Genomic DNA, 21,666 nt, shown 5'->3' with positions numbered 1-21,666 from the left:
TTCTCATTTCATTCATAAAAGTTTTAACATATCCAAATATTTGATTTGCAAACTGTTCTATCGTCTTTACTCTTAACACGATCACACTTTTGTTCTTAGTTTTGTTCACACCCAAATTTGTTTTGCTTTTGTTTCCATTCACATGTTGATGTTCAGCCATCTCTGTCGAGAGTGTATTGTGAGCTTAGAAAGTGAGTTGTTGTGCTTGACCCCCCCCCCCCCCCCCACAACCCTATCACCTTTCTACATGTTTTCACGCTCATTTCATGAGACTTTTTTCTGGTGGTTGGGGGGGGGGGTTCATGACTCTTTATTGCAAGTATTTGAAATAGAAATTTTCAGCTTTGGCTTTTCTTTTTCACAGGATGTAAGATATACCGAGTATTTAGATTTGCGCCCGTTCATGTCCCAGTCTCATGGGGAGCCGAAAATCTATACTCTGTATGCTGTGCTGGTTCATTCTGGCTTCAGTTGCCATGCTGGGCACTACTACTGCTATGTAAAGGTAAGTCATCTTGTACAGACCTGCAGCCTGTTTTATCATAAGGTTGCAACCTGATTATGTGTGAATGCCACAATCCTGTATTTTAGGCAAGCAACGGGCAGTGGTATCAGATGAACGATTCATCTGTATCTCTCAGCGATATAAGAACAGTGCTTAATCAGCAAGCATACTTGCTGTTCTACATCAGGTAAAGGTCTAAATTCAATTCTCAAGACATGAATGAAGACTGTATTGCTGGCACTAAACCTAAATGTTTCTGAAAAGTCTCATCATAATTTGCCCATTTTTATATAGTTCACCTGATTTGAAAAATGGAAGTGACTTTTACCAGATGAACCATACTCCTGGCCAGTCATCTCCACGACCATCCATTCCACTCAAGATGAATGGGCCTCAGTACACCTCGACATCCTTCATTGGCCCACAACTACCACCTCATATGATGAAGGTACTGCAAAAGAACAACACATTTTCACATATCACTGTAGAATAAGTTAATTTCTTCTCTGTATGTGTTACAACTATTTGGGTAAGGGATTTTCTTCATATGTTCACTCTACTTTGCAGAACTCGTCATACATCAACGGGAATGGTTCTTCAAAAGAATACCATAGTGGCTCAAAGCCCAACAGAAGCTTTTGTGGTGTGACCAAAGCAGGCTCTGCCCTGTCCCATCCATCCTCTTCTGCATCCTCATCCTCTTCCACATCTCTGTCCAACCAGCTTGTTCGACCCATGGGCATTCCTGACTCATCCAAGAGGCCGAAGTTGACATTTCTCATTGGTCAGGGCAAGCCTGTGAGATCTACTCAGAACCAGTCAAGCCCTAATTGTTCTTCATCTTCAGCCTTTCACTCTCAACCCACCTCCTCCAGCACCTCAACAAATACCTCAGGTTTCCCACAGGCCAAGCAGCTCAATGGAACTCCCATCAATCATACTGCAGCTGCTTTCCTGGTTCCTTATGGTCAGGAATCTTCTGAGGAATCTGACCAAGAGGCTGGAACCTTGGAAAATGGAACTGCTAAACTTTATCTTGCTCCCAAGATGCAATCCCACATTTCCACTTCACTGCCTCCTCCTACCTCTAAAACAAACGGATCAAATGGCTTTCCAGAGCTGCATGTGCGTGAAAATGGATCAGGATCTCCCCAAAAATCTCAGAATGGCCATACCAAAGCCAATGGTTTTAATCACACTGATAAGGTGCATAATTTTAAAGACAGACCTTTCATTTAGTTGGTGGTATCTTCTTGTCATGTATAAAGATGTTTAATTTTGTTAGACTGATTCGAGACTGAATCAGTTAGATTGTTTGTACTGGTAATTGTTTTGTCAAGTAAATTTAGATTTGTTCTGCTTTTCATCAGGTTACAGGTGCACCACATTTTTCATCTCAAACTACTAATCTGTCTAATAGTTTGGACGTGGAGTTCAGCCTCAAGCCTGGATTCAGTGAATCAAGGTTAGATGCTCAATAACCATATTCTTGCAACTTTTTCAGGTTTCAGATAAAATAAAATTTCTCTGATTATGTTCATTCATCTAGCAGCTCCAAACCACCAAGTACAGATGGCCAACGTTCTTCACCCCCAAGCAAAAAGACAAACCATCTTGCGGACTCTTTAGCCAAGTCTGCTACACATGTACAGTCTGCACCTTCATCTAATGCCTCTTTGGTCGCTAAGACTACCGACAGTGACCTTCATGTCCTTGCAGCCTCAAAGGTTGAGACGACTCAGTGCCATGCCTCCCATGCAGAGGTTGGCAAGTCAGACTTTCAAGCCAACCATAGTCTGAGCCTCTATGTAGGTGATGGTCACACAAGTCCACATAGGTTAAAGGAGACACTCTGGTGCAATGAAGGGGAAGGCAAAGACTCAAAACCATCACACACATGCAAGTTTGACTCTGGGGATGGAAGGAGACAAGCTGAGGACCGGAATAGGCCTTTAGAACGACCACACTTTTCTTCTACCCTGAAGGACAGGGACCGGTACAGACACCAAAGGGAAAATGGTGAAAGAAACAGGCACCGCTATGGTAACAGTGGACACAGCCATCGACTGGAAGGAGGGTGTCGTCCCGCCAGGGAGTGCTCCACTAGTAGAGATCGTTATCACCGAGATCGTGATGGTGAGCGACACTGGGACCGATTCACGCATCACCGTCGAGAGCACCACCACTCCCAAAGAAGGTCCAAAGAGGAACGTGATTGGAGTAGAGAGTGGGATAGGAGATTTGCAAGTGGATATGACACTCATCGTCCCTCTGGACACCATAACAGGAATGGCTTCTCCAACCACTGCCATCGTGGGGTGGAAAATGGGCGTGGAAGAGAACTTCATACTGTTCATGAGAAAAGCTCGAGAGGTAAATCCTCATTTCCAATGTTGCCTGAACGTTACAAGAGGAAACGCAGCCTGTCGGTTGGCTCGAAAGAAAGCTCAGATGAGTGCCGGGCCAAGAAACCCAAGAAGAAAAAGAAAAACAAAGAAAAACACAGGTGAGTAAATATGTTTTATTTGAGGTTTATAGACAAAAACCATAGGATCTTTGATGGAAGCTTGCCCACATGAAAGGCTTTGTTGAAAAAAAGGTTAATTTTTATAACTTGTGAGAGATACATCTTCAGTCTGTATGTACTAGCATTTGCAGAGATTTCACAATGATTTTTCGATTGCATTATGTCTTTATATTGCATTGTCTTTTCATAAAACAAATGATGCTTAGGAGCCAGTTCTTTTAATGAAAGATAAAAAAGCAGAATTATGTATGAAACACTTTCTGTGCATTTACTTAAAGGTGCTATATTAAAGATTCACAACAAGCGTTTGAAATGGGTACTGCAGTCCAAATTCAAAATATTGGAGAGTTGTCTGCCCCGCCCCAGACTTGAAGCTCATGCGGGTTGCCAGAATGTTGACATGCAAATTAGCCAACTCAGCATCCGTTTGAAAGGATTTCTGGGCTTTAAGGGTTAATCCACGGCTAGGTGTGCTTTAAATTATTTTAAATGCCGACGTGGAGGCGAAGAACCTCCGTGTAAAACAAGCTGAATTCCATTATATTAGCTATGCTGATGAAAGTGTTTAGGGAATGTTTTCAGTTACTATAGCTCACTCTGCTTGCTCTGTAATGTTATGTGACTAGGGTTACAAACAGCGCATTAATATCGAACGGTGATTAAAACTGACCAGAACTACCTGTGCATTCAACGGTTTGAACCGCATGCATTCCAGCCAATCAGAATCGAGTATTCGAACAGACCACGGTATAAAGCATGTTAAAGGCCTTGTGTGTGTGGTTTTGAAACTTTGAATAATCTTGGCCCATTTGAACATTCCATCAATGTAAGTATATGGAATTACGATAAGTTAGAAAAGTCATAGAAGCCAGAGTCACAACAGTCTTAAGGTCTATGCCAAGTGTGGTGGATGTAGTTTGAAAGCTCTAGGAAGCTCTTGGTTTAGGGATTTTGGGAAAAATCCTAAACCATGTCTATAAAATAACAGGATGTTAACTTTTTCAAGCCAACATAATCAACTTGTAATGAGCTGCAATAATATTGTTATATTAACAGTTATAAATGTAACATGGACATTGTAATGTAAAGTATTATGCTTTGTAGTTCTTTAATTTACAGTAAGCCGAACACTGTAGATCGGTTGCCTTTGTATTATATAAATTGACTCTTTTGAGTGGTGTGGTATGTACTTTTGGACTGTATGTTTGGATCATTGGTGTTGATTAATTTAAATAGGGCTGCATATTGATTACGAATTCCTGATTCGATTCCAATTTACAAGCTCTCAAATGAATTCAGATTTTGATTCTAATTCATTTGGTTATATTTGAGTGTATAATGTACATTCTGATTGCATATTAAAGAAACTCTCTCCGCTAATGCTATTGTTTATACAGGGGACCTTCTAACATGGTAAATTTTCATGGTATATGAATTTTACAAATTGTATTTTCAGTTTTTCATCAATTTGGTTAATTTAGCTTTTTAAAAATCCACAAATCCCATGTATTCCATCAATAAATATGATTGAATTTACTTCTTGAAATTGCATGTTACACTGATCAGCCACAACATTAAAACCACCTGCCTAATATTGTGTAGGTCCCCCACGTGCCGCCAAAACAGCGCCAACCCGCATCTCAGAATAGCATTCTGGGGTGATATTCTTCTCACCACAATTGTGCAGAGCGGTTATCTGAGTTACCGTAGACTTTGTCAGTTCGAACCAGTCTGGCCATTCTCTGTTGACCTCTCTCATCAACAAGACATTTCCGTCCACAGAACAGCCGCTCACTGGATGTTTTTTGTTTTTGGCACCATTCAGAGTAAATTCTAGAGACTGTTGTATGTGAAAATCCCAGGAGATCAGCAATTACAGAAATACTCAAACCAGCCCATTTGGCACCAACAATCATCCATGCGATTATCTAATCAGCCAATCATGTAGCTGCAGTGCATAAAATCATGCAGATACGGGACAGGAGCTTCAGTTAATGTTCACATCAATCATCAGAATGGGGAAAATATGATCTCAATGATTTGGACTGTGGCATGATTGTTGGTGCCAGATGGGCTGGTTTGAGTATTTCTGTAATTGCTGATCTCCTGGGACTCCTTGGGTCTCTAGAATTTATTCAGAATGTTGCCAAAAACAAAAAACATCCAGTGAGCAGCAGTTCTGTGGATGAAAACTCCTTGTTGATGAGAGAGGTCAACAAAGAATGGCAAGACTGGTTAGAACTGACAAAGTCTACGGTGACTCAGATAACCGCTCTGTACAATTGTGGTGAGAAGAATATCATCTCAGAATGCTATTCTGAGATGCGGGTTGGTGCTCTTTAGGTGGCACGAGGGGGACCTACACAATATTATGCAGGTGGTTTTAATGTTGTGGCTGATCGGTGTGTATATTTAAGGTATGGAATTAAAGGAATGGTTCACCCAAAAATGAAAATACACATCATTTACTCGCCCTCATGTTGTCTCAAATTTGTATGACTTTATTTCTTCTGCGGAACACAAAAGAAGATATTTTGATGTAGATATGATGTGAATTAATCATACAATGCAAGTCAATGGGGTCCAAACTTTCAAACTCCTAAAAGGACATAAAGGCAGCATCATGGTAATCCGTAAGGCTCCAGTGGTTTAATCCATTCCTTCTGAAGAGATCTGATAATTTTTGGGTGAGAACAGACCAAAATATAACTTCTTTCTAACTTTTGACATTTACAGTCTCTAAGAAGTGTTATCAACCTTGAAATCATGATCGCCAAGGAGACTGCAGATGTCAAGATTTAGAGTGAAAAAGGAGTTACATGTATCTCATCGATTTTGTCTATGAACACACATTACATGGACAAGTCAAACTAAACTTTTACTCTCAACATTCAGTGAAAAATCTTGGTGCTGAACTTCTTCACCACTATAATGCTCAGTCACTGGTGAAATCTGAACATTTACCTGCCATTTGCTAGTCAGACAATTTTAGTTGAATAGTGTAAAATTTGGTCAGATATGTGAGTAATTTACCTGTATTGTATAGGGTTGTGCATCAAGTTAAAGATCTGTCTTGGGATTATTATTTGAAAAACTATGTTTTTACCCAGCCCTAGCTTTAAATATGCACATATCTTTGAAGTGTGTCTGTGGCAAGATGTTACCAGTGGCCTAATTGAACATTGTGACTTTCCACCTGTAGACACTCTGAGAAGGACCCATTAGAGTGGAGCTATGAAAGCATTTCGAAAAAACATAAGAAGAAGAAGAAAAAGAAGAGGTGGGACGAGGAGAGGTCTGAGAGAGACTTCACTCAGAGGCGTGAAGAGCATGATTCTAGAGCTAGGAATGGTACAGAGAGAGGAAGTCACCACCACAGCTATGAGTCTCTTCAGAGTGTCAACCGAGATCATATGGAGGACCAGCAATTCAATGGACATAAAGGTACATAGACCCAGTTTACATCTGGTATTAACATAAATGTGATCCAATACTTCAAACCACATCCAGAGATTCATGTAACCACAAAGTATTTGTTGTCTTAACACACAACAGTGAACGAACGCCTACTCGTGTAACAGAGGCATTGTGTCAGAACAAGCATTTAAATCGTTGGTTAAATGGTTTAAAAGTAAATGTCTCACAGAAAATTTTGAAAAAACTGATACATGCACAAGACTTCACAGGATGTCTTCAGTTTGCCTGACATCAACAAACAGTCACACATTATGTGAATCATGCACTTCCAAGTTCAGTCAATACAGTTTTAAACCTACAAAATAGTTAAAATTCTGAAAAACCAAGCATAATAATCAAGAGTAATATTAAAAATGGCACATGCTGTTGTTGTTCCCTTATGACTCAGTACACTTGCCATTGCGTTGATTAACGTATATGGGGAGTGCCTTCATACACAACCTAGTTGAAATCTCTCTACAATAACACCGATATTCTTATATTGCTATGGTGTTTGAGCACCGCCTGTTTTGGCGTGAAGCTGTCTGCTATAAAAGCAGGTGCGCAGGTCCTCAGAATTTCTACCTTCAAGACAGCGATTCATCTCTTGTCTAGAAGCCCTCTAACCTTCGCTGTCGACTACATTAGTCAGTGGGTGGAATCTTCACGGCAACAAGAAGACTCTCCGCTCCCCTTCAGTGCTCCGGCGAACATCACTCCGCCTCGCCACTTGATGCTTCGCTGGTGAAGGGGCCTCAGCATCCTGATTCCCCGCAGCGCTTCACCAAGACTTGTGTATCCTTATAAGCAATTATATATTGTGTTGCAAAATATATATATATATATATATATATATATATATATATATATATATATATATATATATATATATATATATATATATATATTCATATACACTGGCGGCCAAAAGTTTGGAATAATGTACAGATTTTGCTCTTATGCTCTTCACCACTTTGGTGAATATATATATATATATATATATATATATCTGAAAGAGTTGCTTACGTTTTCGTATCTTTTTAAAGATTTTGTTCCGTAAGTGTTCCTTGTGCGAGAGGCACATTCTGCCATCAGACCAGCATGAGAGCTGCATTCACGGTCTGGGCCGCGCCTACGCAGAGACAGCTCTCATGGAGACAGACTGTCCTCAATGTGAGGACATGAGTCTCAAGACTCTTCGCTCGCTCTTCGCCCTCGTTCTGTGGGATGATTCAGCCTCACGCGCCCTCCCACCCACCTCTTCTGTGATACCCGAGGATTCACACGAGGAGGCACGACGGGGCTACGAGGTCGAGCAGGATGAATTGGAGGTGGACCGCGTGCCGGCACACGCCCTGCGAGCCCCTCAATCTCCATGTGACGCATCTTTGCCGATACGTTTTGTGCGAGACGAGCTCTGGCCCTCTACTGGGGATGATGGAGATGCTAATGACGATGCCATGTCTCTTGCTGCATCAGACGAGTGGTCAGTGGATGATGCTGCCGCCCCTTACCCCAGCGAGGGTGAGGAGCGTGCACGTGCCACTGACAGGAAGATGCTCCGCATCCTTACAAGGGCGGTCGAAGAGCTCAACCTCGAGTGGTCTCCCCCAAAAAACCTGAACAGTCTCGCCTCGATGAATGGTTCCTGCAGTCTGGACGCTGTCAAGCGGCTGCGTTCCGCAAATCTGCCCCATTCATAATGAACTGTCTAAGTCCTGGCAAGTGCCCTTCTCGGCACACTCGTGCAATGACGCCATCCTCTCTATTGTGGATCACGTGGAAGAAAACGGTTATGCCCAACTACCCTCTGTGGAGGAGCGGTAGCGGCACACCTCTGCACAGAGAGTAACAGGGCGTGGTAATCACACCCCATACATCCTTCCAAGCCATATTGACAAACGTCCGCACTGGCTGGAAAAGCATACTCAGCGGCAGGACAAGCTGGATCAGCACTCCACGCAATGGCGGTGCTCTAGGTATTTCAAGCCAGGCTCCTCAAGCAAATGGACAAGGTTTAGATCCAGAGACATTCAAAGAGCTCCGCACCGCTACAGACTTAGCACTGCGTGCCACGAAAGTCACTGCACTGGCCATCGGCAAGTCCATGGGCAACCTGGTAGTTCTGGATCGACATGTATGGCTGACCCTCACAGAAATGAGTGATGAGGAAAAAGCCACTCTGTTTGAATGCTCCAGTGTCTCCAGCCGGCCTCTTTGGCAGCTCTGTGAATAAATTTGCTGAGCGTTACGTTGCAACTCAACAGCAATCATAGGCTATGAAACACTTTATGCCAAAACGGAGTACATCACAGCCGGTTAACCCTCGCTCTGTTTCAAGCCAGCGCCCGACTAAAAACCCCATACCTGCTGCCTCAGCACTGGCACCTGCTGCCACCGAGCAACCAGTGAGGCCACGCAAGCCATGGCCCAGATGGAAGCAGCCTTATTATTGTGCCAAATTGTCAAGGCAAAAAGGGTTTTACAGCTGTTATTTTCTTGTCCTAAAGAAAGACAGCGGGCTTCGGCCAATCCTGTATCTGAGACATTTGAATCACGCACTCACAAAGTGCCCGTTCAAAATGATTACCAGAAGTGGATCTTATCGTATGTATGCCCACATGATTGGTTTGCATCGATAGATCTGAAGGATGCTTACTTTCATATCCAAATTGTACAACATCACAGGATGTTTTTGAGATTCCCGTTCGAGGGAATAGTGTATCAGTTCAAAGTCCTACCCTTCGGACTGTCTCTGGCTCCTCACACATTCACAAAGTGCATTGATGCGATTCTTGCCCCTCTGTCTGTCTCAGTTCAAACTGGGGTGAACACTTCCACCAAAGCTGTTTCAAAAAGCATTGGGGTTTATGGCAGTGGCATCTCTTACACATGAGACCTCTTCAGTGATGGCTCAAGCGCCGTGTACCACGACATGCTTGGCACCATAGGCGCATGCGCATCACTATATCCTGCCGCAGTATAGCTGCTTTAGCACCTTGGACAGGTCCTGCCTTTTACCAGTGAGGTGTCGCACTGGGGCAGATTGTCAGGTGGAAAGTGGTGACTACGGATGCGTCCAACACAGGTTGGGGGGCGGTGTGCGATGGACATCTGACTTTTGGCACCTGAACAGGTGCGAAGAAAGGGTGGCACATCAACCACCTAGAGCTATCAGCTGTATTCCTAGCCTTAAAGGTTTTTCAGTCAGAAATAGCGAACTGTCATGTCCTGGTTCGCTCAGACAACATGACAGTTGTGGCATATATAAACCGCCAAGGCGGAATTCATTTACCACCACTGTTGAGGCTGATGCTTCACCTCCTCCTATTTAGCGAGCGTCATCTGCTCTCCCTGAGAGCAACATATGTCCCAGGCTGCCTGAATTGTGGTGCGGACCTATTGTCACACCAAGGGGTGATACCGGGCGAATGGAGACTTCATCCTCAAACTGTATTGAGGATTTGTGAAATATTTGGCAAAGCAGAGATCTGTTTGCCTCAGTGGGGAACTCCCACTGTCCCGGGAGACATTGCGGACGCAATGGCCCACAAATGGCCGGCGAAACACACATATGCGTTTTCCCCTGGTGTGCCTGATTCACTCTGTCATATGCAAAGTCAGAGAGGACAAGGAAATAATTCTATTGGTTGTGCCAAAATGGCCCAACCAGCCATGGTTTCCGGAAATGATATAGATGCTGTACAGCTCGCCATGGGAAATACCGCTGAGGTGGGATCTTGTCTCTCAGGCGCAATGCACAATCTGGCATCCCCAACCCAAGTTGTGGAACCTGCATGTGTGGCACCTGAATGGAGCATGCTAAACACACAAGAACTGATGCATTCAGTCATGAACACCATTTTACAGGCCAGAGCAATGTCCATGAGATGCCTCTACGCGCTAAAATGGAATGTGTTCACTGATTGGTGTCTCTCACATGGCAAAGACCCAATAAGCTGCCCCATACATGAAATTCTCATATTTCTTCAAGAGCGATTAGACACAGGACTCACTCCGTCAATGCTCAAACTGCATGTGGCGACTATATCTGCGTATCACGCACATGCAGCCGGCGCCACCATAGGCAAGCATGATTTATTACTCAAAGTTCCTTAAAGGAGCAAGATGATTAAACCCACCTTGGCTGGCTACAGTCCCGACTTGGGACTTAATTTTAGTCCTAAAAGCTCACGCAGGGCCCCCCTTCGAACCTTTGGACTCTGTTGATTTGCGCATGCTCTCCCTTAAGACCACACTACTGCTGGCTCTGGCCTCAGCAAAAAGGGTCGGTGACCTGCATACACTATCAATCGAAAATTCTTGTCTGGAGTTTGGCCCTGGTCTTTCAAAAGCCACTGTCAAACCCAGAAAAGGCTGTGTACCTAAGGTCCTAACCACGCCCTTCAGAGCGCAGGTGCTTCACCTTCAGGCCTTCCCTCCTCCATTTAATTCAGATGAGGTATAATCATTGCATTTGTTATGCCCAGTGCGGGCGCTACACGCATACGTTTAGCATACCCGCCAGTTCAGACTGTCTGATCAGCTCTTTGTATGCTATGGAGGATGCACAAAAGGAATGTTCGTCTCCAAGCAAAGACTTTCTCACTGGATTGTCAATGCAATTGCCATGGCTTATGAGTCGCTAGGTAAGACTTGCCCAATTGGTGTTAAAGCACACTCAACTAGAGGCATGGCCTCCTCATGGGCATGGACAAATGGTGTGTCCTTATAAGACATATGTTTTGCAGCAGGATGGTCTTCTCAAAACACATTCGCAAAGTTTTACAACCTAGACGTAATGTCTCTCTCTTCACAAGTCCTCTCTGTTTAGAACGCTTTATTTTGTTGGCGAAATATATACTTATGCTCCTCCTTTAAGGACGTAAATGACGTTATTGTAAAGAGGTTTCAGCTAGGTTTTGTAAGAAGGCAATCCCCATATGCATTAATCAATGCTGTGTCTTGTTCCCTTCGTCTCAGGGAACCGAGGTTACGTACGTAACCGAGACATTTTCCATCATTTAAAAAAAACTTGCAATATCTCTTTGGTTGTGCTGGTGCAAAAACCTGGTATGGATAGATTGTTAGTGACTGGAAAAGTTTCCATTTAGAAATGAGATTTTAGACAGTGGGAGTGGTTGACCACAAATTGCTTGGAAGTTGCTTCAAAACCCTCCCCAGACATCCAAAAGTGGGCTTTACTACATTCACACCCAGACATAGATGTCATTTGAAAATAAATTTAACTAATGTGGGTGAAATTTGCTCTACTTTTCAGCTAATGGCCTGAGAAGTTACAGTGGAAGTGAACTTGACCTCTGTCATACTGGGGTGGAGAAAGATGTGAAATACAAAGGCTGCGAACACGCTACCAGAATCAACAGCACAAAAGCACTCTCAAATAGAGATAGAGACATGGACAATGTCAACCACAGGATCCTTTCAGATGCTGAAGTGAGTGGACTCCTCTACATTTTAAGAAATGTAATGTGATGAATCTGTACAGCTAAGTTTGACAAAAATGCAGTATTACAAGTATTCAAATTTTTGCCAATCTTAATGTATCAGTTAATCGTTCAAAGGGGCTCTGAGTATATAAAGGCTAGAAAACAAGAGAAATATACTAAAAAATGCCAATAAATGAATGTAGCTATATTGCATACATGTAACATACATGCAAAAAATGAAAATTATCTCATTAACTCACTTTCATGCCATCCCAGATGGGTCTTTCTTTCTTTCTTTCTGCTGAACACAAATGAAGATGTTTAGAAGAATATTTCAGCTCTGTAGGTCCATACAATGCAAGTGAATGGTGACCAGACCTTTTCAAGCTCCAACAATCTCATAAAGGTAGTATAAAAAGTAATCCATGCAACTCCAGCGTTTTAATATGTCTTCTGAAGCGATGCAATCACTTTGGGTGAGAAACAGATCAATATTTAAATCGGTTTTTACTTATTTTTACTAAATCAGTTTTTACTCCACTTTCACTTTCAGAATGTGATAGTGGAGATTTACAGTAAAAAAGAACTTAAATATTGATCTGTTTCTCACCCACACTTAAATCGCTTCTGAAAACGTAGATTTACCCACTGGAGTCATATGGATTACTTTTATGCTGACTTTGTGCTTTTTGGAGCTTCAAATTTCTGGTCACCATTCACTTGCATTGTATGGACCTACAGAGCTGAGAATGTTTTATTTTTGGATGAACTATCCCTTTTAAGTTTTTTTTTAAATTATTAAATTAAATGTGTTTTTAAGTCTGTATAACACCACAGGAAGGAAACTGCACCAAGGTTGTTTCCTGTGTGTAAAGCAAAATGTAAAATAGTCTCATATAATTCAGAAAAGTTGTAATAGTTGTAAAATTGTGATTTTTTGTTTTTTATTTATTTATTTATTTATTTTTTTACAGGCAGTCACAAATCCTCACAAAAGGGAAAGTGATTTTTCCCTTCCCAAGGTAAGAAAGCTTGTACAAAATATGCAAGAATTTATTGGTGTACACTCTACAAAGCAAGCTCACCTCTAATTCCCTTGTGTCCTCTCCCTTTCTTTCAAGACTCTGAAAACCACCCATGCAAGCATGTGAAAGATAACAAAAAAAACAAAAAAAAAATCTACAGATACAGAGACCTGACATGGTGCTTAACATTTAGAACATACTGTGTTTTTACCACAAAATACATTTTAAAATTGCATTTTTTTTTTTAAAGCAATGGAATTTTTTAGTACACTGTACAGAAATGAACTTTGATCATTTAAAGAAATTGTATATAAAATTAATATATGCGACTTAAAAAAAAGCCTGGAGCTTAACATCAGAATTGCTGCTCATACATAGACTCAGGATTTTCTCACTTGCGAAGATGAGACAAGTTCTCCCTTTAAGGATACAAACTTTGGAATGAGAAGAACATTTATATGCTGCATTGGCGGAGAAAGACTGCTTGTCTCTTGGCTTCAAGTTATGATGTCACCATTTTCACATATCGGTTGAGAGTACTGTCTCAAAAGGAGCAGACTTTGTTATTGCTACTTGTGCACTTACATCACAGTTAACCTGGACACACTTGAGGACATAAGATATTTGCTTTGCTGTCTCTTGTACCCCTTTTTAGCATCTCACTGTATTATTCTCTTTCTGAAATTCCTCAATCCAACCTTTTTAGAATGCAAGTTCATTGCATCTTCTGTTATGTTTTCTTGAATCCACTTTGATTTTAGTCAAGATAATACTGTGAATTTAAGTTGAACTGTACTATCAGTTGGTTGTTTTTTGGTCCTGTATCAGGAGTTCAATAGACACTTTCTGTAAAGCCACCCATAGACCATGTTTTCTGGACATGCGTTAACTTTTTTTTTACCCCAGTAAAAAAACTAAAATACATGGTTATAAATGGTTATATTCAACTTATTCATTTTAGTGTAGCATGTCAATGTATACAGTGTATATAATATGTTGAGTGAGAGGAAACGGCCTTAATGTCTGAAATTGTACTGTTTTCTCTCACTTTGTTTACAACATTTGTTGGAATGAATGAACATGTATGTGATAATGGGAAGTGTTTGGTTTTGTAAAGGGTGGGGTTTCCTTTTTACATCTATAGAATGACTTGTGAGATTTCTGTTTTGTGTGAAAAATGTTATCCAGTTATTTGAGATTAAGGTACGAAAAAATCATGGAAGGTTATGTTGCTGAAACAGCCAACTGTTTTAGATTTTGGTGATGATTAGCCATCTATTTTTATATCCATGAAAGACGTTAAAACCCTTGATCGAAAATGGAGAGTCAAAACGCAGTGTAATGAACACTGTAGCTCGACTATGAAGAAACCTGCAATAGCTCGATTATAACCGCCCATGTCAATGTCCAACCTGACGGTAAGAAGTCAGTGGTTAACAGTGGACAATGTTGCAAGAACCAGAATGATAGTACTGATTTATGGGAGGATGCTCTGCTTGACTTGAGCACTTCAGTTACAGCAACGAGAGCACTTTTATTCGAGTCACCAGATTTAAAAGTGACATAGGTTGAAAGGGGTTGATAAATGATGCAAGTATTTGACCATATGTATCTCAAGGGCCTTGGAGACAAAAGGAAGGTCGGTTTGAATTAGGTTCATAGTTAGACAATTGGGTCTGGTCAAACTCAGGAGGCCTGATCAAAGACCTCAAACGCTCTCCCGAGTGGCCTGATTGGGAGAAACTTGAGCAAGCTTCATGTACTTCAATACAGTTCTGCCCCAGTACATCACTCTGGACCTGGGAAGTTTACACTGGCTACCCGTTAAATCACAGAGCTAATTATGAGACCATGTCTCCTGCTCTAAGGTCCCCTCAAAACAGTCCTCCATGTACGCAGATCAAGATGCTTCACCATGGAAGATTTCACTTTTTCATTTTTTTTTTTTTACCAGCATTGTTCTTTTATAAAATATAATAATAAACAAAATTAAGGAGTTCTGATATACCTGGAGAGAAATTTCTGTTAGTATTCCCATTCATCTCAGTGTCAGTTGCTCAGCTGGTGCGTGCAGCACAGGAAGCCGATAGCACTCAAGTACTTACATTTATGCATTTGGCATACATTATCCAAAATGACTTGCATTGCATTCAAGGTACACGTTTTAAGAATTTTAATAGGTCAGTGCTTGAGGTCATAAGTTGACTGACAGAATTAAAGCACCATATCATCGCTGTCTGGTGAAAAACACGTATCTTGACTTTTGGCATTTTAGATTTTTTTACCAAAGATGAAATGTGCTAAATGACCTCTTCCTACTTGTTTGAATTGTGCATCGAAATGACCAATGAAAAGATGTTTAATCAGGTTGTCTGTTTAAAAGTATCTTGTAAGATTGTTTATGAGAAAAAAAGTTTTTCCATGCTCTTGAATGTTTTATTGTTTTTTTTTGGAGATTCGTGTTTTTCATCAGACAGCGATGATAGTTCTCACTACCAGATACAGATTCCTCTCTAAAATGTTGCTTGAATAGCATTTTCACCCATAAATGTTTTTTTTGTTTTTTTCTCTATTGAAGAATATAAGTAGAGATTTTATTTCCACAAAATAATAAACTTGTATTCAGGTTGGTTTTGTTGTATATCTCTTTATATAATTAATGTAAACACAGGACTTTCGTCGTTTGTAAAATAAGAAAAGGGCTACATTGTTTGTAGAATTTAGTTAGATTTAGTTAACCCAGTTTATGAAGTTATTATATTCTCAATATTTCCATGTGATCAATTTAATTATCACCACAGTCAGAATTACATGATCAGAGGCTGTGGTCCCCTTAAACTAGCTGAAGTTATAGAGAACTTATTTCTAAAAACTTATGGTTAACTGAATTTGAATTTTATTGATCAATTTATTTTTAACAGTAAAAAAAGGTTTGATATCATAATGAGTACTTTCTTTTACTATCTGCATTTAACCATGATAAATGTTTCATTTTTACATTGCCATAAAATCTACTGAAAAGCTCTCAGCTGATCAGCTCCTTACGAAAGGAAACATACTGTACAGTGTACTTCTACAGTCACTGGGCACTTTATTAGAAACACTATGGTCCTAATAAAGTGCCCGACGTGGTCTTCTGCTGTTGTAGTCCAGCCGCCTCAAAGTTCGACGTGTTGTGCATTTTTAGATGCTATTCTTCTCACTACAATTGTACAGAGCGGTTATCTGAGTTACCGTAGTTTGTCAGCTCAAACCAATCTGGCCATTCTCTGTTGACCTCTCTCGTCAACAAGGTATTTTCTTCAGTAGAACTGCCGCTCACTGGATGTTTTTTGTTTTTGGCACCATTCTGAGTAAACTCTAGAGACTGTTGTGTGTGAAAATCCCAGGAGATCTTCAGTTACAGAAATACTCAAACCAGCCCATCTGGCACCAACAATCATGTCGAAAATCACGGTCGAAATTTTTTCCCCATTCTGATGGTTGATGTGAACATTAACTGAAGCTCCTGACCCGTATCTTCATGATTTTATGCACTACATTGCTGCCACATGACTGGCTGATTAGATAAGTAGGTGTACAGGTGTAACTAATAAAGTGCTCAGTGAGTGTATTTTCTGTCTATGGAGTTTCAAAAGAATATATATATATAAAAGCAATGGCTTTAGTGATATTTTTTGTTATTCAGTAAAAACAAACAAACAATGGGTTCACTGAACAGAATTGCAATACTACATAAATACAACAAAATACATTATACCAACAACAATTTAAAAAAATTATACAAAAGGATGCAGAGTTTGTATTATATTTAAAAGGCATTACATAATAATAGCATAGTGAGGGAACATAAGAAATGTATATTTGTAAATTTTTTATTAAGGACCTTAAAAACAAAGAAAATATAATTTTTTTTGTTTTGTTTTGTTTTGTTTTTTTACTTTGTAATTATTTTCTGTCTTCCAATTACTGTAATGCAACCTGTCTGGCTGATTTAGATGACTATGACATGACATAACTGAAAATAAAACTACCGATGTAATTATTACATTCAACAGTATTTTAATAGCACTGAGATTGCCTTTTGCCACATCTGAATTAAAATAAATAAACAACATGTGAATGCAAATAACATCACCAGCAGTCTGGTATATTTTACATAATATTTTATATACATTTCAACCTTGAGTCTCATGTAATCATTGTCAGAGCTTATATCTAGACTTAAACTAAACCAAAAGGATTTGAGAACATCTCCATATGACTAACCCTGAACTTTAGTGACTGTTGAAACAAATGTCTCAAAGTTCCTACTGTAGACAGTGGGGGGCGCTAATCACTATATATTGGATCCACACATGAAATTCGGCAAAGCAAAGTTCTTTTTTGAGAAAGACAAAATCCAAATATAATTGCACCATCAACGTCACTGTACTCTCCACACAGTCCACAGTTTTTTTTTAATGGAGAGTGAAATATTTTCAAAGACCATAATATCCCTTTGATTTTGAAAATCTTGTCCTTTACCCTTTACTCTGAGAGATCTGGTCTTTGCAGACATCTCCTGCAGGCTGCAGAGATTCTGTGGGAGTTTTCATTCGAAGAGTGATCTGCAGAACCCAAGTTACAGGACTTGCAGGTCCAGACAGATCTCATTTTTTAGTGGCCATTCGTCGCTTCCTTGTAGCCAGCATGTCGTAGAAAGGGTCCCTGCTGATGCTTGCCCTGTAGGGCAGCAAAAGTGAAAATGAACTGTAAATTCCCACTGAAAAAAACAATACGTATCTAGAAGAATGTTATGATCTTTCTATAAAACGGGTGCCATTTGAGCCCTTCATATACAGTATGTGTAAAAATAACTTGGATATCTGATGCCAGATTTACAGCAATACAAGTTAAGCTCATTCGACAGCATTTCTGGCATAATGTTGATTACCACAAGAAATTATTTCAATTTGTTCCTCCTTTTCTTTAAAAAAAAAAAAAAAGGAAAAATTGAGGTTACAGTGAGACACTTACAATGGAAGTGAATGGGGACCATTTTTGGAGAGTTGAAAGGCAGAAATGTGAAGCTTATAATTTTACAAAAGCTCTTACGTTAATTCTTCTGTTAAAACTCATGTGTTATTTAAGCTGTAAAGTCATTTTTACAGTCGTTTTAGGGTTTGTTGACACTACACTGTCCTGGCAACGAAGTTGTAAAATTGGCTATAACTTTACACAGAAAAGGTTAATAAGCGATTTTATCACACTGAAATCATGTTAACACACATTGTCTTGTGGTTATAATTTTAGTTTTTTTGTTTTATAAAGAAAAGGAGGGGCAAGTCAAAATAATTTTTTATGGTAATCAATATTATGCCACAAATGCTGTCAATTGAGCTTAACTTGTGTTGATCCCGGAATATTCCTTTAATAAACAAATTTTTTCTAAATGAATCAACAAAAATCCATCTTTATTACATCTAAAATGCTAGCTTTTATATCCATGTTGTTTCTTTTTTTTTTTTTTTTCATGATGAGGATATATTTTTGGCATGTCTTTCCGACTATATTAACAAATATGCAAATTGCTGTGAATACAAAATAGGCCAACATGGAAATAAAAGCTAGCATTTTGATTTTATTCTCTCTCTATATATTTATATAGATTTTATTTGACCTAATGTATTACTAAAAAGACTAATGACTAATTCAAAAAACATTATGAGTCAACCGTCTTACCATAATATCTTTCCCATTTTAAAAAAGATCAACTATTTCATACATAAAAACTTGTCATAATGACATCATCATCCTTTCAAGAAGTGTATTTTTCAAGTACAAGCTATAAAGTATTTTCTATTTTATCTTTATCACTTTATCTCATATTTTATTATCTTTGTTAATAGGAAAATAGGATCTTCAAATGCCAACTCTGTTATTATGATTTTGTACAGTCAGCAATAGATCATTTCAAAGTGGATATTTGTAGAAATATTAGTATTAAATTGTCTTTTTAAGAAGCACCTTAATTTAGTTTCAGATGGCACAATGCAATTTATTAACCCTTAAACACATTGTATACCTCATAAAATGTTTAAAATATTACAAAAAATGTTCTTTAAAAATCAGTTTTCATAGAATGACCCTTATTTCCAAAAACAGTAACAGTATTGTTTTTAATTAATGAGCATTAAGGAATTTTAGGATTCTAAAAACCTGTAAATAAAGAGTTACATGGTTTTACTATTAAGTGTGGGGGTGGCCCAGAGTTCCCGGCAGTTGCATGGGACATGCTGAGGCAGCTTTTGCTACAAAAACACCGGTCTTCACTGACCACAGAACAGACTGACACTATTCCAGTTGAGTCAGAGGACATGTGTTAACTAGACGCTTACCTCTATGGTACTATACTATGGAAGATTTGGGAGTTCTTATGTCATTTCAATAACATGATGAGAAATACTGTATTTATGAACCAAAAAAAGTCTGTTTTAGGCCATGCAAGAAAACAGAGCAAGAAACAAAGCCATGGCCAAACAGTGAAAGAATAAGTGGTTTATGTTACCCTTTATCCAGTGATAAATGCTGATTTATCTTAATGAAAGCCCATTTAACCTTGAGTGCACTTGGATCATTCCATATTCATTAAGCCCCGTTCACACATGCAGCAACTTCCAGCAACAAGGTGACCTCATCTCATTCATTTTCAATGAGAGCTGGCGACTTCCAAGTAGGTATAGCTGCAGGCCGGAGACCTCCAAATGGGGGCAGAACCTTCAAAAGAGGGCAAAGTTACTCCAAAATGGGGTTGCACCAACTCCAAAAGAAGGGGCCCACTTCCACTCACAGTTAAGGTTACGGAAAGGGTTAGGTTAGGGGCTTCCTATATCTGTAATGGCGATTTGGAGTATACTGGCCCTTTTTGGAGAAATGCCTGCAGCTATAGGGCTACTCAACTTTGGAAAGGTCAGGGGCCGCAAAGATGGATCCCTGAAACCTTGAGGGCAGCACTCTTAATTTTTATGTTTATATATATGTGTGTATACACTGTATATACACAGTATATATAAGTTAACATTTTCATAGTAAGAATGTTGGAATGTTAGTTAACAGGATAGTTCACCTAAAAATTAAAATTCTCTCATCATTTACTCACCCTCATGCCATCCCAGATGTGTATAACTTTCTTTTTTTCTACTGAAGACAGAAAAAATATCTCAGCTCTATGGATGAGAGACAGAAAGTCCTTGGCTTTTTTACTATAAATCTCCACTTTCACTTATAGATGTGAAAGTTAAACTAAACAGGTGCCACGTGTGACTTACAGATGACAAAGTGAAAGTGGAGATTTACAGTAAAAAAGGACTTAAATATTGATCTGTTTCACACCCACACCTATCATATCACTTTAAAGACATAGATTTAACCACTGGAGTCATATGGATACATTTTATGCTGCCTTTATGTGCTTTTTGGAGCTTCAAAGTTCTGGCCACCATTCACTTGCATTGTATGGACCTACAGAGCTGAAATATTCTTCTAAAAATCTTCATTTGTGTTCAGCAAAAGAAAGAAAGTCGTACACATCTGGGATGGCATGAGGGTGAGAAAATGAGAGAATTTTCATTTTTGGGGTCAACTACCCCTTTTAGTAATTATTTTAAACATAGGGGGTGTAACAGTTCGATTTTGTGATATATGTAGATAGATCAGTTCTGTTGTTTAAGAGTGTTTGTCATCACATAGCCTTCACCAAAGATATGTTTGAAAATGAGCAATATGTCCATGATTTGCAGCAAAAGTCCTTCAGTGACAATAAAGATTTGTTCACCCCCCTCAGCTTTTTGCGCCGAAATAGGTCACTAAATAGCATTTGCGCGAAAAAAACTGCAGGAAAAACATATTTTTTTTTCCTGTAATTACTGTTGTCATGACGAGTACATATCTCTGATGAGCTATTCAAGAGATTGGACAGATTAGAGCCGTGAAGTGAGAGTGCGAGCACGCATGTTTGATTGACAGAGCGCGCGTGAGCGCACATGTACTGTGTATGAATGTGCACACAGACTGACCGCCACTCTCATAACATCAGCAATGCTCAGATATTATAATATATGTTGTTGTTTTTTTTATTTGTAACGTCCTATTGCCATTGAATTCCCTTTCGAACGTGATTTAGCAATGTAGAGAACTAGCGTAAATCCTCATGAAAATGGAAACCTCACAATTCATTCAGATTTGATAGGTTGCTGATAAATGTATTTCTGATGATGATATCACAACGCGGGCTGCAAAAGATCGCTCGATGTTGAGTGTTGAGTAACGCTGAGCTATACCCTTCTCGCGACTTCCAGCAACAGCGACCTTTAGCTGCGTTCACACTGCCAGCGACATGCAGCGACAAAACGATCTCATCTCATTCATTTTCAATGAGAGCTGGTGACTTCCGCCGACTGTTGGCGACCGGATGTGGGCGTGCCAGCGATGCGACAAAGTTGAGAAATGTTTACCTTTATGCAAATCAAGAGCGACTTTCAGGAGCGACAGCCAATACGAGAGAAGACGGTAGAGCTCACGTGATCCTTCTCTCTCTCAGCTCCTGCAGTGACAGAAAGATGGAGGAAAGGACTCTCCATACACACCACTAGCGACTTAACCACCAGCCACTGGCGACATGCAGCGGCAAAGTCGCTGGCGGTGTGAACGCAGCTTTTGGCA

The 21,666-nt window shown here is 39.8% G+C and overlaps 2 protein-coding genes across 4 annotated transcripts in view; one reads left to right on the top strand and one right to left on the bottom strand.

The window, feature by feature from the left end:
- LOC127423436 (ubiquitin carboxyl-terminal hydrolase 42-like) overlaps positions 1 to 14,968 on the top strand; it is a 29,478-nt gene extending 14,510 nt beyond the window's left edge. Inside the window, exons 10-19 of one of the 2 annotated variants that reach the window (XM_051667732.1) lie at positions 365 to 505; positions 592 to 692; positions 800 to 953; positions 1,073 to 1,711; positions 1,876 to 1,970; positions 2,058 to 3,011; positions 6,235 to 6,476; positions 11,770 to 11,945; positions 12,913 to 12,960; positions 13,060 to 14,968. In XM_051667732.1, coding sequence (XP_051523692.1) covers positions 365 to 505; positions 592 to 692; positions 800 to 953; positions 1,073 to 1,711; positions 1,876 to 1,970; positions 2,058 to 3,011; positions 6,235 to 6,476; positions 11,770 to 11,945; positions 12,913 to 12,960; positions 13,060 to 13,089 — 2,580 coding nt within the window. In that variant the 3' untranslated portion in view covers positions 13,090 to 14,968. Of the gene's footprint in view, positions 1 to 364; positions 506 to 591; positions 693 to 799; positions 954 to 1,072; positions 1,712 to 1,875; positions 1,971 to 2,054; positions 3,012 to 6,234; positions 6,477 to 11,769; positions 11,946 to 12,912; positions 12,961 to 13,059 lie in introns of both variants that reach the window. The other variant, XM_051667730.1, reaches the window with a different exon arrangement.
- A 1,656-nt stretch (positions 14,969 to 16,624) lies between these two features.
- Positions 16,625 to 21,666, bottom strand: part of LOC127423443 (cytohesin-3-like) — a 32,433-nt gene continuing 27,391 nt past the window's right edge. Inside the window, exon 13 of one of the 2 annotated variants that reach the window (XM_051667742.1) lies at positions 16,625 to 17,688. In XM_051667742.1, the coding sequence (XP_051523702.1) occupies positions 17,616 to 17,688 (73 nt within the window). In that variant the 3' untranslated portion in view covers positions 16,625 to 17,615. The other variant, XM_051667741.1, reaches the window with a different exon arrangement.

The sequence above is a fragment of the Myxocyprinus asiaticus genome, chromosome 32 (assembly GCF_019703515.2).
Source record: "Myxocyprinus asiaticus isolate MX2 ecotype Aquarium Trade chromosome 32, UBuf_Myxa_2, whole genome shotgun sequence".
Classification (NCBI taxonomy): domain Eukaryota; kingdom Metazoa; phylum Chordata; class Actinopteri; order Cypriniformes; family Catostomidae; genus Myxocyprinus; species Myxocyprinus asiaticus.
The sequence above is the reverse complement of the archived record's forward strand: the minus strand, read 5'-3'. Positions and strand labels throughout refer to the sequence as shown.